Raw genomic sequence first — 21,105 nt, 5'->3', positions numbered from 1 at the left:
GCTGGCAGGCCAAGGGCGTGCACGTACCATAAGGCAGATAGGACTGATGGATGCAACGTCAGCTCCTGCAACCCAGAGCTGAGGGAGCGTGGCGGTGAGGCCAGTGCTTGGCACAGCTGAGGTGTGATCTGTCTCTGCCCTGTTGGCAGGACGTCAGCACTGATGAATTGCCAGGCAACTTTCACACACGTCAGGATTGACTTCATGAGGAGCAGTGTGTGCAGAGTGTGAAATGCAATACAAGCAGGGCCTGACACAAATATTTTCCCCATTATGTGGGGTTTCAGAGCAAAACCTTTCTCTCCATTCATCTTCCTCCTGTCTCTCCATTGCTTACCTCTGCTGCCCGGGGAGTCCCATGAACGGACCCATTGGCAGTACATTCAGCTCAACAAAACAGCCTTGTGAAAAAGGGAAATATAACACGATCGCTTCCTATTTCTTTCTCCTTTCCTCTGCATCAAAGGCCGGGCTGGCTGTCAGGAATGTTCAAAATGAATAAATAAAGCACAGGAACCCCCTGCTTCAGACGGAGTCTCATTCACTTGCTGTGAAGCCCGGCCAATTCCTTCGCTGACAGTGCTCGAGTCAGCAGGCAGAGCAAGAAGATCATTCAAAGCTAATCAGTAAAGTGTAAACCTATTATGAGAGCACATTTACCCCTCGCCTCCTCCTTCCTCTAGAAAACCAATCCCCAAATCTGTGGGAATAACACGCCACGTACATAAAAGTTGCTATTACTTAGATCCCCTGTTATTAGGTCAGTGATGCCACTGATGAAATGCTCCCCAGAGCCCCGAGCAGAGGCACATAAATCCTGCAAGAAATTCACGGCGTAATTTGTTACAGCTAGAGGGCATAAGATGCATTACAGCAAAGCCTGCGTGTTAGGCTCTCCCCTGTGATTCTCGAGGCTATCTCTGGTAATAAAAACCTCATCTTGATTTCTGATCCTTCATATTGATTTCTGTCAAAGGCTTTTCTTGGAAAAAGACAGTACGGCATTTTTTCATGTAATCAGAGGATCCTTCTATGCACTTCTCTCCGCCCCCTGTTTTTAATATAGAGACGAATCCAAGAAATATTGGTTACCTGGGGACTGTGGGCATATGCAGTGGAGAAGACAGTGAGGACAGCTTTTGCATATACAGTGCAACACCCTGAATGTGAAATTAGAGAGAAATGTTTCTGGTCTGCAATACTGCAGGAAATTGAAACTAAAGCCCCAGCTATGCAATTGCTGTATTTTTAATATAAACCCCTGTTATTAATATAACGAGTAGAGTCTGTGGGAGCCCTTTGATTAAAATCCAGGCTCAGAGGTGTATAATCACAGCAACTATTAATTTTTGGAGTATTTGCACTCCGTCTTGGGTTGTGAAATGACTGACTCCGCTCCTTTTCCCTGGTGCAAAGCAAGTGGTAAATATTTATAGCAATCATCCTTACGAGAGGAGAAACTTTATACGTGCTCATTGCTTTTGTAACTTGATAGCAGTGGTGCTGAAAGACAACACCTGCTAATTGTATTTCCCATCACATCCTTTTCCTCTTGAAGGATAAAATATGGAAGTTTGGGTTTATTTTTCTAGCACATATAGCAAAATTCACTCAAAAGAATCTTTGTTCCCTTTTAGCTATCAGTTTATTTAATAGACTATGGAAAATGTTAAGCTCTGTCAAAAAGCCTCATTAAAGAATAATTTATAAGCTGCATTTAGATGTTCATCTTGTAGGCTAGCTTAATGGAGAGCCAAAATACATCCTGGCAGGTAATAATTAATGTAAACCTTGACACTTCAGATCTGCTCTGCCATTCATTGGCCAGGCAGGAGCAAGTCACAGCCAGTCCTGCTAGTTCTGCAGTGTCTCTGGCATTCACCATGCTGAAAGCTTGGCTATGTGTGACACACGTGCTTCCCATGTGCTGATCTTTTACCTATTTTGGATGCAAGCAAATGTGTCTGCTGGGAGAACTATTTTGATCACCTAAATGGAGGCCTCCCATGAAGAGGAGCTTCATAGCAGGCAGTTCTCTGACTTCTCTCTGTGCCAGAAAGTCCTCGTTACTCAGCCAGATTCAAATGAACTGAAATATTGGGTGATGTCCAGCCTTTGCTGAAACTGATGGCAGCTCTCCCACTGGCTTCAATAGGGGCAGGATTCTATCTGCCATGTTGTTAAGTCATCAGAGTAGATTTTATCAGTGAGATCTGTCTAGTCTTGGCTGAAAAATGCCTTACTGATTTTTAGAGAAGATGAGGGACAGCTCATTTAAAAGAAGAGAGTAACAGGGATTATGATCAAAAACGCCATGCTGACTGCCACAGGTCTGTCACCGTCCCTGTGCCATCAGAGATGACCCCACATGTGGGCACACTACATAATTGCCATAATTGGATACACAGCTTCTCTTTAACTCTGCTCCATTAAAATGATCTGATTTGGGTTAATTTTTACAGATTTACCAGATTGCTTTGGGTGGGTGGGTGGAGGAGCAGTTCTGACTGTGGTCATAATGCAGGACTGAAGGGGAGTTGTTTTCTCAGCCTTTCCCAGTTGCAGTAGAACAACTTGCCTTTCTAAAGGCTTGTGTACAAGCAGCACTGTCACTGATTAACTCTGCATGCCTGTGTATCTTAATCCCATTTAATAGGATCACTTGCTCTGGAAAAGCATACCCATAAAGCTATCCAAGAACAGTTAATGTGGTGCTTATATTTAAACACCAGCTTTAATCTTTGTTAATTTTCAAGTCTAGATGAGATTCAGGACTACTGAACCTGACTAGATCAGACCAGACAACCTACAGGGTAGTTAAAGAACTCCTTTAATCACTTATTTATATGCTGGGATACTGACTGTGTCTTCCTACAGTCTTGAAGCCTCATCTGAAGTTGAGCCCCTGGGTCCATCTGGGATATAAATTTAACAACAGGGTCCCATTTTGCCTGTAAGACTTATTGAATAAGAAGGATCAGCATGCAAACTCCATCTTACATCTTGGGAGTATTTCACAGATACACCTATTTTTGATGAACAGCTCTTTCAGTCATTTCTCTCTGCCTCCCTGCACCAAGCATTTGCTTCAGCTTCCTCCAAATGACTGTCTGGATTGGCTAGGCTCTCTGGCATCGTTTGCTGTTACTGTCCTAGTAGGGAGGATTTTACTTTTAATATCTTTTAATTGTCTTTAAAGACGTTTATCTTGGAACTTTGGGGCCCTGCTTCTCACTTTGCATGTACGTAGTGACTCACTGGATGGTATAAATCCTAGAGAAAATTACTTGCATCATAAAAACAGTCTATATTCCTTAGTACAAGGCCTTACAGTACTGCCCTATTAAAGCTGCCCATCTCCAACTTCAGCTAAAGTAAACTTCCTGAGAAACTGTAGGTGTCAGCACTCGGTTTAGAAAGGTGTAAGTATGTGCTTAACTCTGCTGAGACGTGAAGTTTCACTGAGATCAGCAGCACTGCTAAATAAAGCTTCGTTTGGGGGAGCGTCTTCGAGGTCAGGCCTCAATTACAAAGGTCCTTCAGGTTGGCACAGGCTGCTTGATAACGCTGACAGCAGGCACCTGGGCTGCAGGACTGGATATGTGATTTGCTATAGAAAGAATTGTATTTCTGTGTCATGGCAGACTGCATTATCTTAAACCTTATGCATTCAGACATGTAAAAAGCCAGTGTGCCTAAACTGTACACATGCTTCATATAATTACAAAGCTAGACTGTATGAGGAGTTACACACTGGTCTGGTTTCCCCAGTTATGAGCCCTGCTGCTCAGGATCTCAGTTCTGCAGGTGCTGCTTGCAGCAGAACAAAGATCACCACCGTAAAATGGATTTGTGCAGCCTGTAAGAATGATACAACCACGCTCCTTGGAGCAAATGGTCTCCTTGAGGGGTAAGTGTTTATCTCTGCTCACCGACACTCGATGAAGCACTGGCTGATCTGATCCTGGAGAGTTTCCCTGATGTCGAGCCCCTCTGTTTCTCGCAGCTGGTCCTTGATGAATTCCTCCTCGTGTCTCCCCTGGACCTCACCTTGCAGGGCACCTTCTTGCTTGGTGTGCATCTGTGGGGTACTGTGAAGGGCATTCAGGTGAGGAGGAAAGCTCTGAAAACAGGAGGAGAAAAGAAAAGGTACGGTGAGAAGAAACTTTAATACACACCAGAATGCCAGGTTGACAGTGATTCTGAGCTTAGGGCTGAATTTATTTGCGGGAAGGCAGGAAAAAGCCCTGCTCTCATAAGAAGTGCCTGGATGCACACAATGGCCTATTGTTGGTGTTTCAGCATTAATTAACAACGTTGCAATGTACAAAAACAACCCTTTCAGCTGTGGGATCCCCGTATCTCAATGAGACAGGTGAGAAAGCTGCTGTTCTGCAAATGCCAGCTTTATCCATGTCAGAAGGGTGCCAGAGGTTTTTAATTGAGTTTTCAAATGTTTGCACTTCCCAGTGGTACTTTTTAATTAGCCAGTATTGTTTTTAATTTGTTCACTTAAAGTTTTATATGCTTGGTCATCGGTTTCCTGGTATTTTGTTGCAGCTGATAATATTCCTTTAGGAAATCAACTTCCTTTGAGGAACAAACAAACAACACAAAAAGAATAAACAGCCTCCCAAACACTGCAATAAAAATCATGGCTCCCCAAGTTTCCCATGATTTGATAACCTTGGCAAGAAGGACTCCTAAACCAGCCTTACAATAATAATTTCTGCTCCGTGATTGATTTTACATGTGTGCTTTAAGAGAGATAAAAATGAAAGTCTCTCTGGTATGCAAATACAGAAGCATGAAAAATACCATCTGTGTGGGTGGCCCGAAACTTTGCATTTTTCAGTTTGCAATGGTTGATAAAGTTAATGTGTTCCCAGTGTTTTATGAGCCATTCTCACCTTGGAAGGTAAAGAAAAATGGATATTTTTTAGCAATGTAAATTAGCTTTGAGTTTTTCAGTAATTCCAGAACAAAGTAATTCCCACATACTTGGGATGGACAGATGTTATATGACAGTGTGTGCCAAACTGAAGAATGGGAAAGAGGAGAAAATGTGATAAGCTGTTTTTGTGATGCTATGTATTCTCCTCTTCAAAGGCAGTGGATCATGTATAGGTGGCAGCAGATGTGAACAAAAGCCCAGGTCTGCATTTCTGTCCTGGCTTCCACCTTCAGAACGTATTTTTAACTCAACAGATCTCAGACTAACTCAGTAACACCTTCTACTCACTTTGACTCTGAAAATGTGTTTTCTACTGTGCTGCAAGTCCTAATTCCAGAGGACTCCCGCAAAGACAAGAAAGCTTCTATCAAAGGTTTGGCCAGCTTACATTTAGGATCGGTTATTCAGTTTTTTTCCATGCTTCAACCAGCTTCCAAAAATCACTAACGAGTGCCAAGCAAATTTGGTTTCAGAAAGTATACAGTGGGTTTGCACACTGTCCAAAGAAAGCGTTAGAGGCCCCATTCAGGAAAGCAGTTTACTGCCTTCCCTGCATCTGCAATGTGTGGAAAAGGAATTGGTCAAGGCCACCACTGAGAAAATATTCAGACAGAAACAAGAAGAGCAGCATGCTTCAGAACAGCAGCTGCACTTGCTCTCTGTCTGAATATATGACCCAAAGATGTTTGCCTCTCACCCTGAGATGTTATCTTCACTCATTTGTCACTTTCTATAGTCATCAAGTGTTTCCAATTCTTCACTTTTAACAGCAACTCTTTTAAAGGACAGCACAGCTACTGTGAGCACTATTTATTTGTATTTTACTTGCAACATTAAATGAACTTCTGGGACCCATGGGGCTTGCTTTCCAGATTGTTATCTAGAAGCAAGATTCACTTCCCTTCCATAGTTCCCCACTCAACTTTTAGTTCCACTAGTGTAATGCTTAAGGGACTATGCATTCCCAGCAGAGTGCTGTGGCCCAGAGGTACTGGTCCCAATGCTGCTAATGAAGAGATGAGCCAGCTAGAGCCAACACAGCTATTCCATGTCTTTCTACACTGCTATGGCACAGCCTGAACAGACATTGTGTTATGCTCAGACAACCTAACTAGCTGCTCGCTGGGGAAAGTAGAGGGAAGGGCTGTTTATTTAGAAGTATGTTTTCCAGCATTTCATGCTGAAGATATGTGAGTGGATAAGGGAAAGAAATCTGGGAATGGAAGAAACGGACTCAGTATTTCCATGAGCAAAGATAGCTGTGATGAATGCTGGAGGTATCCTCGGCGATCTTATCCTGTCCTATCTCCTTTGGGAGGCTAGAAGAAACAGAACCAGTGATGAGGCTGAGGCAAGTCAGTGCAAGAGGCACAAAGGTATCTTCAGCTTTAGGCTGATTTGCAGGTGGTAGAGAAAGACAGGCTTCTCTGTGTGAGTTATGTGAACTCTTAAGGGTGAATTTTCATGAGATGGCTCATTGAATGAACAGCTGATTGGCACTGGAAAGGGCCAGTTCCCCCTCCTCCTTTTCTGCTGGCTGTGTGGCCCCTACCTTCTCTTTTTTGGGCTCTAACACTCAGCTGACCTTGCAGTGAACCAGACCAGCTGTCTAAGAAATGGGAAATAATCTCCTTTATCTTTTCTCTCCCCCAGGTTAATTCTCTCTCATTATAAAGAGGTGAATCAGTCAACCAAGGAGGCAGCTGAGAGCCAGAGCCATCATAAGGGAAGCGGTGGGCAAGCATGGAACAATGTGCTGAGCAGGACAGTCATGCAGCAGCACAGACAGGAGAGCATCCATTTTCCTCCACCTCTGAGCCTCTCCTTCACTCAGCTTCTCTTCTCAGCTGCTCTCCAGTCAGCCCAGAGGGAGCCTTTGATGGCTAGCTGCTCATCACTGCAAGTTTACTGCCCACATATCTTTCATCAGTGCCAAAGTCAGATGAGGTAAGAATTATTTAAATTGGCAAGAACATGCCCATGTGAGCAAGACCAGAAGCAGGGGATTCTTATCTCTCAGTGAACTAATACAGACCACACCTATGCTTGAGTCATGAAGCTGGTGTGGACACAGTCCAGCTAACTCTAAACTAGCTGATTCAGATGCTAATGGCAACAGAGCTACAGAACATGCTCTAGTCTCCAAAATCCATGCAAGGCCTCTACCTGTCTCGTCTCCATACAGCTATCAGTGCATCAGCTGCAGTCAAAGCTTTAAGGCTGAACTACAGACATGTCTTTCCAGAATGGCTTATGAAGAGATGCTCTGTTGCATTTGCCCTCCATTTTCTTCTTTTCTTTGTTTTGTTTTACTATTATAAGACAAAATAAACCACTTCTACCAATGACAGTCCAGCTAACCATCTTCAACAACTCATTAAAGAACAGGAAGGTTGATACGGCCTCATTCTCATTCAACCGTCTTTTCTTCCAGTCCCATTCCATCCTTGCTGTTAGTATTTTCTAAATTAGGGTGTGCTCACTGGTCACTTATTTACATGGATGAAAAGGCTGCTGCTGATGTGAAATGTGCTGCTGCTTGATTGCTTCCATTGCTGGGAGAGTGGAGCCAGCTCAGACCTAGGCAGGCAGATAAGCTGAGTTCATGGGGAGGAGGCTATGGACTGGAAAGGAGCCAACAAGATAGTATGACATGGCACAAGGTACAAAAAGACACTTGATCTGACTGGGAAGCAAGTGGCAGGCAAGCTGTTGTGAGTAATGATAGAGAGAGACGTTCATAACAAATGGCGCCCTTTGAAGCAGGCCTAGCGATGGACATCCAGTTGGCCAATGGGGGTCTCCCGTAGTGCAAAGCTCTGGAAATAGCACACACTGAGTCAGATGGGTGAGAGAGAGCATGAAAAGAAGAGCAGATCTGGTCATGACAAATGAGTCCTGAAGGATTCATGGCAGTCTAATGGGAACATATGCAATGCACTGTGTTTATGAGTGGAGACTGGGAGGGCTGCACATGTAAAGAACCAAGAGCTGGCTTCTGTTCTAGGGGAAGAGGAGGAAAGCACTGAACAGCTGTGAGGAAATCATGCCACAGCTATCTGATTTTAAGGGCAATTTTACAAGTGAACATACAACTGGCCTGACTCTTCCTTCAGTTACTTTGAAATCAATGCAGTTATGTCAACAAAAGCTGAACTAAACTTGGTGTTCCTCTGGATCTTCCCAAGCAAACTCCAGCTGGTGGGGTATGAAAACAAACTGAAGAACTGACAGAAAATGGGAACAGGAAAAGTATCAATTTCATTTAGTAACAGGAGGAGAAAGGCGTTGACACATGAGGAAACATCAAAAGAACTTACGTACATGTGGGCTAAGAAATAAAGTTGGTAATATCTTAAAAACTGCTTCCTTGACCTGTCCGAACTGATCCAAGATTACATCAGGGTGTGGAAGACCAAGAAACTGAATCAGTGTTAGACTATTACCTACACTCTAACCTGAAGATGAAATAGATAAAATTGGAGTAAATTTAATGATATCACCTAAAAATAGAGACTCCAGCTGCAGGAGCTGCTGAAGAGATATAACAAGATATCCAGATGATATCAGTTTAAAAATGATGTAATTGCACCATTGTTTTAGCTGTCAGTTCTCTGCCATCTGTTGTGCATTTGTAGTGCATTTTCATAGAAAAGCTTTTTTTTCTTTTGTCAGATAGACTCAAACCAAGGAAAGGAAACCAAGTCCATCTGGGAGCCTACGTATGAGAAAACACAGTTTCCATTTTCTTGCTTTGCAGTTAAAGAAAGAAAATTGCTAAGCTTGCTTTCTTTTGTCCACTGTTCTTGTGCTGATCACAAAAGTCTACGTTGCCCTAAACCTCTCCAGTTTCAGAGTTCAAGCTATCCCTACTCCTGCCCCAGTTGTGAGGAGGCAACTGCAAAAGGTGAGAAGTGTGTGTTCTCTCATCAAGGAGCAGACGTCAGAAGGAAGTATGTCTGAAAAATATTGGTCCATCCAATAATGGAAGAAATAGGTACTGAAAGGGCAGAAGCTGTGCCAAGACAGATGGTCAGTGCAAAAGGATGGCTTCAAACAGCTCCAACAGGAGTGTTTTCCTGCTGACCAGTCTCTGGCCTGTGCCTTGCAGCACTGCAGACCCACTTTCCATGTGCCCATATACTTGATCTGGAATTCTAAAGTGTTGTAAAGAGACAATTTGATGAGGGCAACTTTGCAGCTCTCTATACTTAATGTGAATGTTAAGGAAGACAAAAGGCAATTTATTTCTAACATCGCTTCTCTCAGTGCCTCTAATGTTTCTGCTTCTGAATCAAAGGGAGGCATTCTATAGTAAGACACTAATAAATAGCTTTTCCTTGGGGGAAGAAGTATTTTCCCATCTTTAAGAAATTTCTTTGGCCATGTGAAATTCAAATTTGTTAACTTGCCCTGCAAACAGCGACTCATTTAGAAACAAATTACAAATATTAGATGGAGACAGTGAACTTGATAATGCAGTGCTGCCACATCAGTTGTAGAATAATGCATCTTAATGAAGGCTTCCCATGTGAATAAACCATTATATTTACAAGCTTTTCACAGTTAATGACCCAGAACTGGATAACGAAACTCACATTTTTAGTGTGGTCCTCTGTCAGCAAAAGTATACATATTAATAATTGATGTTGCTGTGAAAATAGGGCATAATAGGAAGATTCTTGAGTTTCTGGGAAAATAAGACTACATGGTCCATTAACTTAAAATGCTTATCTAATGTTTGATGGGCTTTGTCTTTAAAATCCTTGTTCAAATTAATAAGGCAAAATGGACGTTTGTCTAAAAGAGAATTTTATTTCCAACTCATCAGTCACAAGTACACTGATGAGAGAGCTGTTTGATCTTCTGCTCTTTATTCCTTCTCCCCTTCTCCTCTACAAAGAGAATGTAGGTTTTACCAAAGTGAAAGGACCCACCAGCAGAAAGAAGGAGCAGTTCCCTACGCATTCCAGGTAAGCCTATGTGATGAAAGCCTCTCTGCATACTCTCCTTCACACTTAGGAGCCCAATTGCGTAGATCATTCTTTCCTAGCTTGAAATGTCTGCCTTTCTGCTTAGTCAGCTCAGCAACTTTTCCCAACACAGACTGCTTTATTGTTCATTATAAAACACTTAGAGGTGTGCAGGCTGGCTGAACATGCTTAAGGCTAGAGTTCTACATCTAGGAGGCCCCATACTGTGGAACTAACTGCTCTTCAATTGTTCCATTACAGCTGCACTTACAAGGAAAGATAGTCTTCATTCCAGTGAAATAAATACATTTCATTCCATTTCACATTTCAAGGCTAACACTCATATGATGCCTGAAAAGTGGATTTACTGCAGCTTTTATACTGGGTACTTAATTTAGAATGGTTTCTTTTCTTAGTTCTGAAACAGCACAGCTGAAAGATGCACTGCGTGGTTTTAAGGGACTTTTTCACTAATTGTTTTGCTACAGACAGCATTGTCCAAGTCTGTAATCCTTCAGCAGATGCAGTCATTGAGTAGCATTTTGTTGCTTCAGACGTAGCAGAGTTTGTTTCTCCAGAGGACTTTATTTGCCAAGCAAAGCAAGTATTTTAAATGGTCATTTATATTCATGAGCAGCGAAAGTGAGATTTTTACATTTGAACTACACAGACAAGCAACTCCTTACTAGCAGATGAAAGGAATATTCTACCTAAGCAGCTGGGGTCTTGCTCTTTGCTAATTTATCCTGCTGAATTTTAAGCTGTGATCCAAAATCTCTATGGAAGTTTAATAGATGAGTTAGCTGTGCTGTTCCTTTCTTGTTTTCTTGTTTTGTCTGGCTGCAGGAAGGATGTGTTTCAAAGAGGTCTCTTGTCTGATGAAAATTGTGATCGTATAGGTTCCATGCTACACAAATGGTGATAGCCACATCAATTATATGGCTGAATTCCTAAATTAGGTGCAAAAGAGGAACAACTAAACAAAATGTATTGCATTCATTAAAGCTTCCCTACTATACGATTCACTTCAATGGCTTTCCCAATTAAAGTAATTGTCATATGCATTCAAACAAAGCATTTGTAGTAAGAGGTCTTGTTAGAAAAATATTGAAAAAGGCTGCTTCGTAGATTTATACAATCTATAAACAAATATTGACATGTGACAAGTTTCCATAAGCTCAAAGAGCACTGGAAGTGGAAAATGCCATCTATATTCCTGGCCATATAAGTTTATGTAGTTACAGTTATGTTTATTTAGAACATATACTTGGGTATGCTGTCAAACTTCTACTAAAACTGGCAAGTACGTTTTGGACTCTGAAAGGCAGTGTGACTCCAGTCAATGAAAGCCAAATTATTCAGTGGGATTCTTGCTTGCCTGCACCGTTAGACAGGCAATCTACATCTTTAGATGTATCTGCATGCCTGGCTAAATAACCAAAGCTTTTGCTGACATCTAAGCGTTCTCTAAGCTGCAAGTATAACAAAACTCACTGTAATCTTAGGCCTGATAAAAACAGGCCTGGTATGTAATGCTACTGTGTTTGCCTACTTCCAGGAACTGAAGAAATATTTCAAGTGTTACGTATTTATGGAGCTTTCAGTTTGTCCAGTCCCATATAATATTTATTTAGCCATACGCTTGAATGTTTACACTGAAGGCTATTCCAGGAAACACTGAGTTGTTTCTAACTGGGTGAAATGAATTATATTTATCAGGAATTCAAAGAACAAGCAATGTTTGGCAGACTTTTCTCAGATATAAATAAAAGCATTAGCCAAGAAAACATGCCTAAATTAGGGTGTGCTTAAAAGAGGTAAGCAGGAGAAAACAGTTATTTAAGACCACGTTGGTCCACTCATATATGAAGGAGACGGAAGGAGGAAGAACAGTGGAAATGTTTTGTGAGAAAACCACAGATAAGCAAACATTGTGCCACTAATTGCTTGGTAAGGGCTGAAATGATGGAATAGAACAGTGTGAGAGCTGTGTACGTCAGTAGGTGTGTGTCTGAGATGACAAGGAGCTTGTGTGTATGCACATCCAAAGCATCCAGGGTTCAGTCCTATAAACTGCCTAAGCATGAGGAGCACTTGGCTCCAGTGGGATTGATTACTTGTGCTCCTTCCATGAAAACATGAGCACAGGGGATTTACAAGCCAAAAACAGATAAGTGGAAGTCTGCCAGTTTAAAAACCTCAATAATAGCACACTGAATTGGCCTGCAGTGGTAAAATACAGCAAGAAAATACAGGTTGGTTTGTAGAACATATGAATGTTTTCAAGACAATATGAATGTTTTCAAGACAATGTGTCTTGCAGCATCCTTAAGCAGTGTGGCTTAAGGACTTGCTTTGCAGCATTGGTTATGGTGATGGTGCTGGGGGTAAACAGCAGTATGGCAGCAATGTCAGGAAGATCAGGAAATAGGTCAGGATACAGTTATCAAGATATATGTGCTCTTAGTGAGGCTTGCTTCTCTTTCCAAATTAAACTAGTATTGCAAATTGTGATTTATCGGAGATTTAGAAAAACATGTGCTGAGGGAATCATGCTGTTTCTGCAATTAAGCTTTAATAAATAATAATAATAATGAGGCCTTACTTGTGAGCCAAGAAAAATCTCTGGAACACAGACTTCTACTCTGTCATCGAGCAAAAGAAATAGAATCAAATTCCAGAAAACAAACATAAATTTTTCTGAAGTGAGGAGACAGTAAAGAAAATAATACTGAGTTAAGCAAAAGATTGAACTCTCCTTGTTGCACATATTTCCAGACTTAGAGATGAACTTGACTCAATTTTTCCACAAATCATTATTCAGAACTTCAAATGGTCTAGCTGTTTTTGTAAAGCACTCTTTACATGAAAGCAACACCCACATTTTAAAAATAACTATAATTACAAGAGAAATTACATTTATTGTAGTAAAAGTCAGGTCTCCTTTGGGATGGACTTGGAGTAATGGATGGCTAGAGCTTCTAATTTATCTGTGTCGTGCAGCATTAGAAAAGCAAATTCAACATATTTACACATGAAAATCTGTGGTCATTTTTTAGAGGGCTGACATGATCATACATCAAAGAGACTTGACCTTTGGAGCTCACTGTCTATCTATCAGTGTGAACCCATGCTTTCTTGCATTCATTTCCTTTGGAGAGCATGGATGGGAATGTGGCATGAAAAGTAAAAGTGAAACACAAGGGGAAATATAAAAATACCAGAAATATGAACAGATTATTTTTATTTAGAGGTATTCTTCCCTCCTCTCCCACTTACTTTGATTATATACTTGATAAAGAGTAATGAGTCTGAGTGCAGAACTGAAAACATCAATTCTCTCGCTCCTAACTGGAGGTCAGGAAATGAATTCAATCCATGTGTTTGGTTTGAATTCCCTTCATCCCTATGATCAAATAGATCTTCCTTCTCATAAAATGCAGTAGGTGGCTATTTATACCCTAGTGATCTGTTACTCCTTCCATTGGCCACTGCGAGAGGAGTGCTTGGCTGTGAAGACTTGCAAGAAACTGTTATGGGATTTGATAGGAAATTATCCCTTGTTTTGCAGATGGTATATTGCCTAATTTATTTTCAGTACATTCCAAACATTCCTCATTTTAGTCTATGCCACTTAAAATCTTTGTCTTAAAGAGAGGTAGAAACAGCAGACAAGCTCTGATTACCTAAGCTGGCCATGCTTACTGTTAATGACTAGCAGATACGAAAGGCAATAATCCATAACACTTTATCTGTATTTAACTTGGTGAAACTTAGATAAATGCACATGCTACTTCCTATGGATAAGATTTCATGGTCATTCTTAACTGATGACACATGTTTGGCAGATGTCTGCTGCAGGTACAACTATGGCTCTTTCATAAAAGCCATAACCTACTGAAGTGTAATCCCATTGCTGGCTAAGGAAATCATTCAAACTCTCTGGGAGAAGCAGAAGGCTTATTTTCATTGAAAATTAAATCATTGTTTTTCAAATGATCATTTAAGAACTATAATAAATAAACCAAATGAAAAGCAAAGATGGATCCTCTGCAAGGCAGGTGCTCAGAAGCAGCTTCATGAGGACTTGAAACATTTGTTGGAAGGAAGGAAGGTGTTGGCGGGAGGAGATGTGCATTCTGGGTTTGGGGAGATTCTTCCCTCTGTCTGCCTTGTCAGTAGGGTCACTTTCACCCTATGCAATCTACCTGACCACAGTCTTCCCTATACTTGTGCAATATTTAGGTTCATACTAACAGTGCAATATGGTAATTCTAATGTCTCTTTCCCTCTTCTTGCCGTACACACACATTAGGTTGCAAAGGATTGTGAGAAGACACTGCTCTTTTACTTCTTCAACTGTCTTGGCACTCTGAGTTAAAAACTGATAATAGAATTCCCTTTCTCTGTCATGCCTGCCTCACATTCCTGGGGCAAACTCTAAACTTCTGCCATATGCACTGCACTGTGTACACATAGCACAAGAGCTTAAGACAAATTGAGGTACTTCTGTGCCATCTATCATTTCTGTTTAGTTCTGTATTCCTTAGAGACTCCTTTTAAAAGGGGAAGACTCTTAGAAATTAATTTCTTGTCTTCTGTTAAATTACGAAAGTCTGAAGAACAAGCAGGCTACAGAACTTTATATTCTCTAGACAGCACCACTTACCATCCCCAGAAATATCATTTCCTCTTCTCTCATTTTCTCTGTTTTCTTGCGCTGGATATATCCTCGCCAAACCTGAATTGTAAACAAAACTCTAATGAGATAAATGGGCCTTGTTACAGCTTCCTTTGCTGTGGCAGACAGAGGAAAAAACAAATAGAGGAAGGAAAGGCACAATATACAATTGAAACTATTACTCTTTAACAGGTTAGCAGCTGCTATATTCTTTAAAAAAGAAATTCCTAAGTTTGTTATCCTCTTGCACTGGCATATCTATCTTCTAGCACAACAACATCAGGGTTCAGAAAGTGTTTAAGGAGTGAATTCCTGTTCTCATCAGGCTGAATTATTCCAAATTACTCATGCATCAGGAATTTTTCTGGAATTTAGCAGTGATACCCCATTCGTATTTTTTCTCAAGATATGAAATGAACTCTTTCCCAAGAGACCACAGGAAAAGGCACTGGATTTCAAGGTGATGCCAGAAAGAGCAATTGAGGTCATAAAAATCAGAGCAGAAAAACAACATGTAGGTTATAGAGTCATCCTGCACCACCAGAGCAGGACTGTTTCCATTGATCTCACCTCTAGGGTTATGTCTCATTTTTTTAAGTGGCTTAAATGATGTATTTCACCTTGCTAAACACCCTGAGAGCAATCCATTCAGAGTGTTTCCCACCCTATGAGCTGTGTTGCTCTCTCTACTGCTGTTCTTCTGAATAAAACATATTGTCCCTTGCTCTCAGCAGAACTCTCATTACATCAAAGGTCTCACCTTTTGAATGCAGGTGGCAGCGTCATCTGGATTTGGACCAGTCTGTTCCTGAAGTTTTGTATGTCTTTTTCTCTTCTCTTCAAGGTAGATTTGCTTCATGAATAATGCTCGACGCCTGCCTTGGCGAGCCCGCTCTGCCACCTGGATCATTTTAATGGCTTCTTCAAATGTCATGGCCTTGACAGGTTTCTTCAGCAGCGTAGCCAAAGAGGAAAGGACAAAGCAGAGCAGTTTTGTTAATTGCCTACCTCACTTAGCAAATGAGACAGTGAATTAACCTTTAGTGGAAACCTTCTAAGACAAAACATCTCTGCTACAAACAGCAGAGACTCTTCTTTTAGGGCCATCATGTGGTATTTTTGAAATTTGCTATCTCCAGAGACAGTTTTTTAGAGGATCTTAAGGAGAAAGTGAGCCTGACATGCTGTTTCTATAGCATCCCAGGTAGGTAGGTGGCAAGACTGGACATAGCAGAATGAATGGGTGGAAGATGGAGAGAAAACAGATGCTAAAGCTCTAGGGCACACCTCTGAGCAGCGAGGAACTCCTGATGCTATAGTGGGAAACACAAATGGTTTAAGCACCCTGCTAAGTGTTACCCATTTGGGAAAAAAGGCATGAAGAACCATAGAGCTTTCTCCCATTAAGAGAAAAATTCCTTGGGCTGTGCAATGACTTTTTAAAATTATTTTATTTTTCCTCTAGTTTCTGTAGGGATGGGTTTCTGGATGGGCTGCTGGATCTTCAGCTCTTTTGCTGAGTGAAAGGAGAGGCTGATTTGAGCCAGGCAGACCTGGTCAGAAGGTCTGGCTTAGGGAAAAAAGCATGTCAGAACGGGGCAGCTGGAGAGAACTCCTCACTTCTGAGAACTCATCAATGCCTCGTGCTCCCCATGGAAGGGCTGAATTATTGTCCTTTCCTGACATTAATCCCCCATTGGAGACAGTTCACATTCAGTGCTTCTATATGTATTGTGCAGAGCTCACTATACAACATTTTCAGCAAGGCTTTCTACAATGGAAATACACAGGAGAACAAATGTCTGTACAGCAGATTCCTTTAATAAACCCATGTCCTCTGATAAAACTCCAGAGTTTTGTGTGTACTCTCAGCTGCTTGTAACAGTGCTGCCATGGACACTCAGCAGCACAGTGCTCTGCTGCACAGCAGTCAGGATTTCCTGAGTGTACAAGGCTTGCTGTGTTGCATACAGAGGTGCTGACAACCCTCCAGCAATCGCAGCAGTGGTGGAATTAGAGTATAGCACAAGGCATGGTTTGTATGTGATTGTTTTCTTTATGTTTATTGAATCTTCTTGTGACATCCTGGCAAAGGGGATTTAGACCCTGCCAGAGCCTGGTGCTTCCAGGTGAGCTGGCTGCACGCTGGAAAGGCTCACCTGCTGCCTTTCCATGCTGAAAAGGAATGAGAACAGAACTGTGGGAAACAAAAAGACTCCAAGAAGTAACAGAGGATTTCCACAGACCAACATCAGACCATTAGAGAATTTACCCATAAATTTACTGTGGAGGCCAGCGGGGCTGCAGCTGCCCATTAAAGTAATCTGTGTTCTGCCTCTGCAGACTGCTTCTTTCTGTCCCTGAGAACCTTCCCTCAGTCGTTTTGTGGGATCAGTGCTACCACACGCCCAGCAGGGAAGCAGACTTCCCCCAGCAGCACAATTACTGTGCAGGATTCGGTGGCTGTGGGTCTGATCAGGACCGTCTCTTATGGCTGCAGCATCTACAAACCTCAGTCTGCAGACACAGCAGCCCAGTTGTTTATTTCAGGAGGTGAGAGGGCTGCTTGCAGGCAGCGTGCCATTTCCAAGAGGTCAAAAGTATATCAAATCCAGAACAGTCTTCACTGGAGCACTCATGTAGTTCTCCATAATGACTTCTGCTCTGCCAAAACCCAATTTTCTACTCCTCCTAGCAGCTGCAGCTCGATGGCTGTACAGAAGAGACTGCAGTCATTGTTTGGAGGTTATAAACAACTGAATGCTGTTGTGCTGACCTGAACTCTGAGTTTTGCCCATTCCAGCTAGAAACCCTGGCTCAGTAAAACTGAAGCGCACCTTGATTTCAGTAGGACTGATTATGTGATGAGAGTTAGCTAGGTAAATAAAGCAGCTACTAAACTTGGGCGGAGTGCTGCCCTTTCTCTGGCACTCGCACACACAGAGTCAATTCATTTCTTAAGTCTTAGGCTCGAGATGTGACTGGGTATTGTTCGGCAGAAAAACTCAATGCTACTTTCTGTTTGAGCCTCATCTGCAAATAGACTTAACTACTACAAAAATACTTCTTACCTCAGTGGCTCACGCTCAGACACGCATGGCTATAAGTTACAAAATTAAGCATGTTATTGTGTAGGTATATGGCATGCTTACCTGTGTTTCCAATCCAGCATTCAACAAAATCTCATCCAGAGTTTTCTCTCTCTTCTGCAACCCTTCCAGATTCTCCTTAATAAAATACTTTGGGATAGGTATTTCTGTGTCTTCCTATAGGAAAAAGTAGTCGTGAGGTGCTTTTTAAAACTGCGTGAAAATCATATTACTTATTAGCTGCACACCTTTACAAAGCAACTAAATTGCAGTGAGATTATTGAATGTTTTTGGAGTGTTAGGGAACCTGACCTCTGTTACAGCTGCCGAGCCGTTAGTTTGCAATTACTTAAGGCCTAATTCAACAACAACAAATAAATCAGCCCAGTTTCTGAACCATAGCAGACCAGAAATCTTTCTTTCTATAATGGCTCAATTATATTATGAAACTGTTAAAACATTTGGCAGGGCTGCCAGTAATTTAAACATGATTTCTGTGGAATTGAATACCTCTGGCTGTGTGATCATCCCACTTCTTTTTCTAATCAGCATGAAAAATAGATCAGTTCTCCTGCATTTTTTGGAACCATTACAAGGAACCAAAGCATATAATTCAGTTTGCCTTCAGGTATTTTTACACTGCCAACGACTGGGATATCTCAGTTACTACTCACAATCAGGCCTGATTAGAAGAGGTTGTCTTTATTCATTTCCATCATTGAGAGGATGTAAACAATTCACATTTCTACCAATTCTTCTCCTATAGAATGTCACTCTTGAGATTTGGAAGAAGACGTGGACAGGCAGACAGAAATGCCCCAAAAGTGAAGATACTGCGGTGGCATAACTTGTTCTTTGTATTGTATTGAATCATAGAATGGCCTGGGTTGAAAAGAACCTCAAAGATCATCTAGTTTCAACCCCTTGCTGTGAGCAGGGTTGCCAACCACCAGACCAGGCTGCCCAGAGCAAGTGGTTTGTCTGGATGACCTTGCATATGATGAGTTGGTGCAGGGATGAGGAGCTGCTCTGGTAGCTAACCTGGGCTTTAATCACCAGTAGTTCTGGGCTGTGACTTTTACTGAATGCAAAGATGAAATCCAAGCCATAACACTGAGACTGGCAGGGCTGGGGAGTACAGAGACAGCTTCTCTTCATAATCTCTTTTTGAGGCCCAACACTGAAAGATCAGATTTAAGATGTTTATCTTCACGTCAAATTTGCAGCCTTTTAGGCAACACCCAGCTCTGTATGGGATGTGTGTATCCAAATACCTTTATAATTACCCTAGTAAATGGAGTCACTGAATGCTGGAAGGCAACTGTACAAAAATCAGAGGAAGATGAAACTTGGCCCTACCTCTCCTTAGCAATACAGCAAAAAGGAGAGGAAACATAGTACAAAACTTCTTCAGCTCTTTTTATTTTATTTTTGCTTTTATTTTTGTAGTAGCTAGGCACTTCATGCCTTCCTAAAATGTAGGTGTGGCACAGGGATTTGAAAAGCTTGGCTTTTACTGGATGTCAAGCATTGCTTTTCAGGCTTGCCAACTCTCCCCTGCAGGTGGATTTACTGATAAGTTATGAAAAGAGCAATCCTTAATGATTTCAGAATACCGCTTGAAGGATCAGTTTCCTCACAGGTGTGTTTATACTCTCCAGTATGCCTTCTCATAGCTTAAAATAATGCTCTGCTGTGCTTAAAAGTGAAGGGATGGTTGAAATTCTTGGTAACTGCTAGCCTAAATTTGCAGCGTGAAATACACATTCAACTTCAACCAGTACTATGGCTGCATATCTCAGAATAATGCTACATAGGAGGCAATTTATCTCAAGTTATAGCTGAGATCCAGAAAGCAGCTGTAGTTGAAGCTTCAATTCTTTTTCTTTTGAAAAGCTGTTACCAGTGGTACCTAAATGTGACAATAGGTGGAGCTGTCTGCGAGAGAAGTAACTAGCTGTTAACAGCTCATTTCTCACACTGCTTTTACAGCACAACCTCAAGATTTTGCCTTATAATCAAGGCAGACCTACCGGGAGAAGCTTTAGATCTTCAATGATATTATCAGTGTAATGAAACTCCGAGTTCTCCAGCTCCACCATCTCTTTCTTCACCTCCAGGATCCGACCAATCACTCCATCCAGCACTTGCCGAATCGCTGCCTGTTTCTGCTGGTGAATGAGGTGGCTGTGGGCCTCCTCCAGGTGATGGAAGATCTGCAGGTATTTGATGTAGGAAGCGGACAGCATCCTGAATGCTTTCACACGGTCCTTCTCCGGCTGGAGGAACTGTTCTCTCTCTGTCTGGAGTTGGGTGTCAAGGTCTTTCTGGGCATTTGTCCATATCTTATTGTAGGTGCTGATAGAAAAGAGGAGAACATCTTAATGAGACATAACAGTTAGCACATGGTGATGTCAGGACTCTACACGCCTGCTAGTGCAAACCATTATATTTCCAAAGGGAAAGGGCTGTGTTGGTGCCAATGCAAGATATATCTGCGTGTGCTATTTCAGAAGTGAAGAATTATTCTTTTCATTGCACTCCAAACAACTGCTAAGCATGTGGTCCAGAGGCTAAAGGGCTATGTGACATGGAAGATGTCACCTAACACCGAATTTGTCTGCTGAAATGGCAATGCCATTTATCCAAAGACTTCTGTACTTTTGGTGGGAATAGGCTGAGCTCTGATAGATTGGCCATCAGTGGCTTTTCATTCTAAAAGCAGATTGATGCTGAATAAAGAAACAAACCAAAGAAATTACTTGTGTTCAGACACAAACCCAAAAAGCATGTTTGTCATTCGAAGGTGGTAACATCCACGGTAATGAACTATCCTTTTTGCTGGTCCTATTCTGCTTCACAAACTCTCTTCTAACAGAGAAAGCTGACTTGTTTCTTACACCTAGAAATAAGGCTGCTGAGCTCAGTGGTAAAATCTAGACCTATCCGTGCACTCAACCTGGCCATTGCTTGCAGTTCTGAGAACCTCACAGACTAGCATGAAGACAATAAAACAGCCTGCCTTCATTAAGTGAGCTTTCAGAGCAGGTCTTTTGCTGTTCTGAGCAGCACTTGTGTATTCATTCTGACAAGAAAGCTGGGCAGCTGTTAACTTTGCTTGTGCTTGATAATAAATGCCTGAGATGGAGCTCTATCAGCTGATCTTATCATTCCCAACTTCAGAGTACAGAATGACCCACTTCCACTGCAAGAAAGACCGAGGGGTGACAGGACAATGCTCCAGCCCACAGGCTCATGTGCTTATAACATGGGCGTGCTGCATGGCCAGGATGCTGACAGAGCTGCCAGGACTCACCAGAGCAGTCAGCAAAAACATCAACAATCCCATCTCTGCTATTGAATTTGCTCCATTAACTTTTTCAAGTGCATACTATACTTTTAAGCTGA

General features: G+C 41.8%; 1 protein-coding gene and 1 non-coding gene across 4 annotated transcripts in view; one reads left to right on the top strand and one right to left on the bottom strand.

Moving 5' to 3' along the window:
• The window catches only part of LOC100546352 (uncharacterized), a 101,019-nt gene that overhangs the window by 48,737 nt on the left and 31,177 nt on the right, over positions 1 to 21,105 (top strand). For both annotated transcript variants that reach the window (XR_014884265.1, XR_014884264.1), the window contains exons 2-3: positions 6,608 to 8,861; positions 9,858 to 9,927. This is a non-coding gene — a transcript (uncharacterized LOC100546352). The remainder of the gene's footprint in view (positions 1 to 6,607; positions 8,862 to 9,857; positions 9,928 to 21,105) is intronic.
• DRC11 (dynein regulatory complex subunit 11) overlaps positions 1 to 21,105 on the bottom strand; it is an 86,075-nt gene that overhangs the window by 58,659 nt on the left and 6,311 nt on the right. For both annotated transcript variants that reach the window (XM_085227595.1, XM_085227596.1), the window contains exons 2-6: positions 19,731 to 20,055; positions 17,761 to 17,874; positions 15,369 to 15,557; positions 14,597 to 14,668; positions 3,933 to 4,123 (exon numbers count right to left, since the gene is read on the bottom strand). In XM_085227595.1, coding sequence (XP_085083721.1) covers positions 3,933 to 4,123; positions 14,597 to 14,668; positions 15,369 to 15,557; positions 17,761 to 17,874; positions 19,731 to 20,055 — 891 coding nt within the window. The remainder of the gene's footprint in view (positions 1 to 3,932; positions 4,124 to 14,596; positions 14,669 to 15,368; positions 15,558 to 17,760; positions 17,875 to 19,730; positions 20,056 to 21,105) is intronic.

The sequence above is a fragment of the Meleagris gallopavo genome, chromosome 7 (genome assembly GCF_905368555.1).
Source record: "Meleagris gallopavo chromosome 7, MGAL_WU_HG_1.1, whole genome shotgun sequence".
Lineage (NCBI taxonomy): Eukaryota > Metazoa > Chordata > Aves > Galliformes > Phasianidae > Meleagris > Meleagris gallopavo.
This window is presented reverse-complemented; position numbering and strand designations above follow the sequence as displayed.